Source organism: Cyprinodon tularosa, unplaced genomic scaffold (genome assembly GCF_016077235.1).
Source record: "Cyprinodon tularosa strain WSP-4 unplaced genomic scaffold, ASM1607723v1 ctg6, whole genome shotgun sequence".
Taxonomy (NCBI): Eukaryota; Metazoa; Chordata; class Actinopteri; order Cyprinodontiformes; family Cyprinodontidae; genus Cyprinodon; species Cyprinodon tularosa.
The window spans coordinates 4,062,153-4,069,941 of NW_024039340.1; the positions used below are offsets into that span (position 1 = coordinate 4,062,153).

The window sequence follows — 7,789 nt, forward strand, 5'->3', positions numbered from 1 at the left end:
AATAATATTTGCTTTAAGGACTGAGTTAAATCTCAATGTTTCTGTTTTACAGCAAGACAAACTTCCTTCTTCATAGCAGCTTATTTGACAAAATTATGACTTTAGCAACAGAATCAGGTTAAAATCAAGAGAAACTAACTTGATGAAAAAAGAAGCAAAATGTGAAAAACAGTTTTAGGGAAAACTAAAACGGTGGAATCATTCATGGGCAGTGAGCAGAGGCTTCAGGCACGCTTCATCCCGGTTCTCCTCGTTCATCCGCCGTGTTTACGACACACCGCCTCTTTCTGAGCTCCGCCTCCACTGGCTCTGCTTCAGGAGGAAGCTCCTTCCTCTTGCTCAGAGGTCTGAGGGATCTCCCCAAGCTGCTGCTCAGCATCTGAGGCGAGCTCCTTTCCTCTGAGATGTAAAGTCCAGGTGTGCAACATGTGGAAGATCTCGTAGCTTCCAAACCAGAGTCATCGAGCTGCACCTCTACATCCATGGCGTGGATGTTCTCACTTTCATCCGGAGTCTTCCTGCAATCCTCCCCAGAACATCTCCCATGTTTCACCCGGGCGTCTCCCTGACGATGCATCAAAGACGCCCTCATTGTGTCCGTCGTCATTGATGAGTGAGGGAACAGTCGCCTCCTGTGGCCTCCTTTACCGTGCGGCCTCGGCAGCCTAACGGTACCACCGCTGGACACATCAGAATCCTCCGAGCTCCCATCGTATGGGTCCAAAAACTGCACAACAAGACAGCAGGTCCATGGAATCAGCAGGAGGGGTCAGCAGCCGAGGTGTCTGGTTAGGAGGATGCTCACCAGCGAACAGCAGGCGTGTCTTCCCAAAGGCTTGTGCGTTAAAGTCGTCATCCGGCGTGAGGTTCCGCTCTCTGGTGCACTGCTCCCACATCCCTGCTCACAACAGGCAGAGATTATAACCTTCACATATACTCATTATCAGCAGGAGTCTGAAATAATTCTTTTCCTGGGCGGAATGATTCTACAACAAAGCAAGAACCGCAACAAAAGTTTTCATTTGCTGGTTTTTCTCTTGTCCAAAAAAATAGAACCTTGCAATAACAGTTGGTTCTCCCGTGCATCCACTGATTGATCGATTAAACGTCTATTTAGCAAATGGAAAATAAGCCGTGAGCTTCAGGAACAGATGAGGGTTCTGACAAGTTTGTGCTACGTTTGGTTTGTGCAGCAAAAACAGATAACTGACCTTGGATGACCTCTGCAAAATATTATTAAAACGATAGCAGTACAAATGAAAAGTTTTGCCATACAAAAATATAAAATTTTTAAATTAATTTTAAATATAAAATATTGAAAATACTAAAAATGCATATTTTAAAATATATAAACTTTTTGTACTGCTATCATTTTAATGATATTGTTTGTAGAAGCCATCAAAGGTCGAACATTTGTTTATTCTGAAACTCTGAATTTCATATAAATTATAAGTTGCTAACCTATGATTATATCATTTTAAACTAAAAAAAAATGATGGCAGCACAAACGAAAATTTTTGCTGCACAAACGTTTGACACCAATTTTGTCTAATTTGAAGAAGGTGGGTGGGCTGGTTGACCTTTTGACCTTTACATTTTCATGAATATCTTCAAAGCCAAAGCAGCACAAACGACAATTTTTGCTGCACAAAAGGAGCTGAGTTAATCGACGCCCATTTCGTCTGATTTGAAGAAGGTGGAGGGGGGCTAGTTGACCTTTGATGACCTTCTCCCCCCATCCCCCCGTAATTGATATTTATGCACTATTTTTGCACGCCACATATCACTTTACTTGGATTTTCACTTTATTTGGATTTAGTTTTTACATATGCATAGAGATATATATATATATATATATATATATATATATATATATATATATATATATATATATACACAGAAGAGCTACATGTGTATATATTTTTATCTGTTTTTATTGTTATTTTTTAATCTTTATTATATTGTATAGTTGGATGTGTGTATATATTATATAAAACTGTAACTGGAGCGTGTAACAAAAGTAATTTCCCTCTGGGATTATTAAACTTTTTCTGATTCTGAAACGTTTGACACTAATTTTGTCTGATTTGAAGAAGGTGGGGGGGGGCCAACTTCACTCAGGTGAGAAACCTTCCCAGGAGGTGCCGGTGTTCTGTCAGATCAGCATACCCCATCAGACCAGCATACCTATAGTCAATACACATGCACAAGAAGTCAGATTTGCATTTATCCCTTTTGTTTTGTACGAAAAATAGACTTTAAACTACCTCAACAGGTGTGGATCCCTTTAGTCATGTACAAAAAAAAACAGTTTAAGGTCAGATCGTTTAAAAAGGACACAAAAAACTAAGTATTAAATAGTTCTTTTGTACGTGACTAAAGGAACACATGCCCCCGTTGAGGTAGTTTCAAGTGCAGTTTTCATGCAAAACTAAAGGGATAAACGGGTTTTGATTGTTGGTATGCTGGTCTGACAGATGGAAGATGGCAGGAGGGAGGTGTTACTATACTGGCCAAAATGGCCGCTCCCAGACTCAGTGATCGCAATAAAATTATTGTTTTTATTTTTATACTGATTAACACTAAAGTCATTAAATAACAGTGAACATATTAGTTTTAGGTATAAATAATGATCCATTGATTATTCTTTGCTGAACGGACTTTTCCTTTAATATTTTTATTCTGCACCAGTTCAGCTTTTTGTGGACATATTATTTTTGAAAAATGAACAATTTTGCGGAGAAGTTTGTAGCCATGACTTTTAACGCCATATATGGTGTGATGTAAATGTCTGGTTAGCAGCAAGCTCTTCTAGAAACAAACAATCAAATGTACTAAATTTAAGTATGAAAGGAATACCAGAGTGCTGGTATCCGACCACATCGGACTGATCCCAGAGTCTGAATCTGTGCTGGAGTCCATCTTGAAAATCTCCCATCAGCATGAAGGTCTCAGCAGGAGGAAGAACATTTCATGTAACCAGCTCAATGAAACGTTCACCTGATAAGAAAACAAGGACAAAGAAGATGAGATGCTTCTTTCATCTTAGCACGCAGCTTAGAGTTAGCCGATCCACTGAGTTTGGTTCATGAAGAGCGTTGAGGTCTGGATGTAACAGGGACAGTGGCGGTTCAGTTCTATTTGGTTTATTTCTATAGCGCCAATTCACAACTTTACAGTTCACCAGATCATCCAGTCAAACTGATGCAAAGTTTTCAATCCAAGAAAAACCAGCTGATTGCATTGACTAGTTGCAAATATGTCTAAATCTGTCTAAGACTCATTGACTCTTCAGCAATCCCTCACACTAAGCATGTATGCAGTGACAGTAGAGAGGAAGAACTCCCTTTGAACAGGAAGAAACCTCCGGCAGAACCAGGCTCAGTGTGAGCGGCCATCTGCTGAGGCCCACTGGGGTTCAAGGAGACAGAAGCAGACATAGAAAAAGAAGCATACACTGCAAAAAATATAAATCTCAATAAGTTATTTTTTCTTAAAATAAGTGTGTTTTTCCTTGATTTGAGGAGATAAGTAAGACACTTTGCCAATGGAACAAGACAATTTCCTTTTAAAATAAGAAAAAACTATTTTATCGTCTTATTTCAAGTAAATATTATCTAACTATCTTATTTTAAGAGTGAAAATACTAATTCCATTGGCAAATCATCTTATTTACCTGCTCAAATTAAGGCTAAATATACTTAATTTAAGCCATTTTTTACTTATTTCTGGATTGTTTTTGCAGTGTAGATACAAAAGGCAACTGTCAACCAGCTCCACAGGCGGCCCCGTCCAGGAAACACACAGCCAGGCAGACGAGCTCCGAGCCAGCTCCCATGTCAGAGGATGAAGAGAGCACATCCAGTTAGTCACAGTCAGAGAAACAGGACTACACTGAAAAACAGGCCAAGCTCCAACATCTAGAAACAAAGGTGTTGATGGCAGTAGCACAGCTGATATTTCTCTCCAGGATGGAGTCACAGCCAAACAGGAACAGACCAGATGAAGCTACTATGAGGAAAAGCAGAGAGAGCAGAACGTTAGAGATTGGACTAACAGATTCTGCAGAGTGGGAGAATAGAGATAGAATGATGCAGAATGATGAAAAAGGGGTCCCTATGTCCTCCAGCAGTCTAAGCCTATAGCAGCAGAACTATAGAGATAGCTCAGGATAACCTGAGCCACTCTAACTAGAAGCTTTATCAAAAAGGAAAGTTTTAAGCCTAGCCTTAAAAGTAGACAGGGTGTCTGCCTCACGGACTAAAACTGGTAGTTGGTTCCACAGGAGAGGAGCCTGATAACTAAAAGATCTGCCTCCCATTCTACTTTTAGAAATTCTAGGAACCACTAGTAGATTGAACTAACAGATTCTGCAGAGTGGGAGAATAGAGATAGAATGAAGCAGAATGATGAAAAAGGGGTCCCTATGTCCTCCAGCAGTCTAAGCCTATAGCAGCAGAACTATAGAGATAGCTCAGGACCAAACGTACCGGGGGGCTGGGGGGGTCAGCATGTTTTCATGGGGGCACAGAAAAGCATGAAATAAACAGGGCAAGGGATTCAAATATATCATGAGAGTTGCATGAAGCGAAATCTCCATTCAATTAGGTTTAATTAAAATTGTATGTCTTCCATCTAAAAAATATTTCATTTTTGGCTTGAAAATGTTTACTTGGATTATCGTTCCAATCAAAATCAAAATTCCTTAGCATAGCAAAAAAGCAACTCAAAAAAATGGTAGCTATAATAAATGTCTAAAAGATCAAATAAAGCTATTATTTACAATATTAGGTCTATACACTCATAATTTAGGGATTTTACATATTCTTTGACTTACTTTAAGTGAAAATAACTGTTTTCTATAAAATCTGAATTAGAACTCAAGAAAAACTGATAAATTCAGCTGTAAAAATTTTGAATTTTTTGTAATCGTTTTGAGAAAAAAAATATTTAGCAGATGAAAAGTTGGATCCTATCTCACTAAAACTGAAGATTTTACTTTATTTCACATATTTAGTAAAACAGAATTTTGGAAAAAAATGAAATAGATCCAACGGACCTATCGGTAACCATGTCTGCTCCAGGACATATCATCATTAGAATTTCTTTTAGTAATATGTATTCGGTACAGGGGCCATAACAGGGGCCAGGGCATGATCTGTAGGGGCACTGGCCCCTGTTGGCCCTTTTCTAGAACCGCCCATGAAGAGGGAAGAAAAAGGAAGTTATCAACTTTAAGAGTTAATCAAAAACCCATATCTGTATTTTAAACAGGGGTGTGGGGAAAAAAAATCGTTTTGGGCAATATATCGTGATTTTTGGCTGCCTGATATAATATGGATCTAGTTACTAGTATCTATTTTATTAAGCAAAACATTTTTTACCTAAAACTGAGAGAAAATGGTCTACCTCTGCATCGTGGAGCGCAGCGAGTTATCTGTAGTTGAGGCAGACACAGTGGAAGACATGAACTGAATCAAACCCCGAGCAACGTGGATACCAAAATAAATGATCAATATCATCCCATGAACATATACAGAGGTTGCTTTTTTATCTATACATTTAATTTTGGTAGCAGGAAAAATGTCAAAATATATGGTGATATTGCAATATAGTGACACATATGGTATTGCAGCACCCATGCCAATACTCACCCCTAATATGGGGAAAAAAAGTCAGAATTCTGAAGGCTTGAAGACTTTTTTATTTAAGCAAGCCTATTCTGCCTCCACATGATTTTTATGATGTTGATTTTTATCTTTGATTTTATTTGCACTGTGTAGCACTTTGAGATTTTTGTTAATGAAAAGTGCGGTACAAATTGGATTTATTATTATTATTATTATTATTATTATTAATTTCTCAAAATTCTGAATTTAATCTCAGAATTTTGGATATTTTTATGTAGATGGGCCCCATGAAGGCAGAGAAGTGGAGCGCTCAGATTCACTGGCAAAGATGTGAGTTATTTGGGAGGAACAGGAACACATTGGTGGAAAATGAAGGAATTAGGCGACTTTTTACGTCCCTGAGGGTGATGCTATTTGATTAATGGAAGAACAGAAGGTGATTAAAACAAGAGAGCTAGTCTCTAAAACAGACATGGCTACGGCTTGATGCTAACATGTTTGTTAGCTGTCAGAATTCTAAGATTAAAGTCCAAATTCTGACTTTTTTTCCCATATTAAACTGAAATAGTATTTTTTTTTAAATCAATTAACTTTTTTTTTCAGTGGCCCTAATCCTCTTTCATAAATTCCACAATTTTGACAGTATGGAGATTAATTTATTCCATCTACTGTTATGGAGTGTGGACCAGAATGACTCTCAGGAATTAAATTCCATGAATTAGAAATTATTATTCTATATATAAATGTGTTATTTTTGATGCGTTCCTTTCTGAATAAGTTCTAAATAATTTAACTTTTACTTTACTTACCTTTTGAATTAATTGCAGTCTCTACTCATCATATGTATCACAGTAAAACATCACGTTCAGTTGTTTCATCTACCCCAGTTTTCACATTTATCGTTCCTGTTTCTAGGGACAGAGTTCTGTTTAAGCCAGTCTGCCCAAATTTAAATCAAGAAAAAATTGTTTCTTCTCTACTAGTTCTTCCTGTTCTCCTAATTTCTCCAGTTTTGTCTCATTCCTTTTGCCATTTATCCTTCATTTAAGATTTTAACTTCAGATTGACTAAAATTTATAAATAAATCCACTGATAAATTTCAATTTATCTACCTGTTCATTTCCTTTAACCCCATAATTTGATGGTATCAATGCAAAATGTATCATTAAACCCATCATATCTAATGTTCATCATATTTAATCTATATATTGTCTGTTGAATTATCTGGTCTGATATCTGAGTGATTTTACTGCAAACTAATTAAGGAGGAACTAGAATCTGAACACATGTCTAATCTTAATGGCTTAACTTCATGGTTTCTTTCTGCATGCATGGATTTACCTGTGATGATGATGATGATGTGCTCACCTGGAAGTGCAAGCTGCAGTCCTCTCCTGCAGATCATGGTTTCAGTGATTTTGGTTCGTTTGGATGATGAACATTAATCCTGAAATCTCTCCTCGCTGAGGCAGGTGTCTTTGATTTTTAAACTGAAAAATGTGGACACGTCAGATTAAGACGTCCGGTTAAATGTTTTTATTTTCAAAATAAAACGTTAGTCTGCAGCTATATGAACGCTTGAATAACGGTTTTCCCACTCCGTTCTCAATTTTTGTATTTATTTATATTTATCCAGACAGAATTGTTGTGGTTTGAGAAGGAAATGTATTCCAATAAAGAGGGAAAATATTTTGATAGTAAAATAAAACAAATGAAACGTTTAAAATAAGCACACTTATATATATATATATATATATATATATATATATATATATATATATATATATATATATATATAAATATAAATACTAAAAAAATAAACTTTTTTTCTATTTTAGTTAATAAACGGTATGAAGATAAATAATAGTTTATTAATGCGCCACTTAGGTTGTTTTATAACCAACTTTTTCCCCGGATAATAAAACTGTTTGACCACCAGGGGGAGACAGAGAGTGCCAAAAGATATAAAGGTAAATCAAAGCTACAGTTTTTTTTTTTTTTTTTTGGAAATGAATTAATTAATCCCTTTGCTACTCTAGTTTGACACAATAAAACGTAAAAACGTAAGGATATGTTTTGGTTTGACATTTTGTAGTAAACTTTTATTTAATTAAGAAAAAATTTTACCCCACATAAACCAGTTATTTCTCTACCGCAGG

General features: G+C 36.6%; 1 protein-coding gene across 1 annotated transcript; it reads right to left on the bottom strand.

Annotated features, from left to right (window-relative positions):
• On the bottom strand, nucleotides 1-2,986 carry LOC119797844. Its single transcript, XM_038307074.1, has 3 exons — nucleotides 2,860-2,986; nucleotides 806-898; nucleotides 1-727 (listed from the first exon to the last, which is right to left on the bottom strand). The coding sequence occupies exons 1-3, from the start codon at nucleotides 2,920-2,922 to the stop codon at nucleotides 236-238; spliced, it is 648 nt and encodes a 215-aa protein (XP_038163002.1). The 5' UTR covers nucleotides 2,923-2,986; the 3' UTR covers nucleotides 1-235.
• Between the last annotated feature and the right edge of the window lie 4,803 nt (nucleotides 2,987-7,789).

Excerpts from the sequence above, each read along its gene's own strand:
- LOC119797844 (XM_038307074.1), bottom strand. The coding sequence starts at position 2,922 with ATGGACTCCAGCACAGATTCAGACTCTGGGATCAGTCCGATGTGGTCG. Across the intron at positions 899-2,859 it reads GGTCGGATACCAGCACTCTG|GGATGTGGGAGCAGTGCACC; the intron begins GTATTCCTTTCA and ends TGTTGTGAGCAG. Across the intron at positions 728-805 it reads GACACGCCTGCTGTTCGCTG|TTTTTGGACCCATACGATGG; the intron begins GTGAGCATCCTC and ends CTTGTTGTGCAG.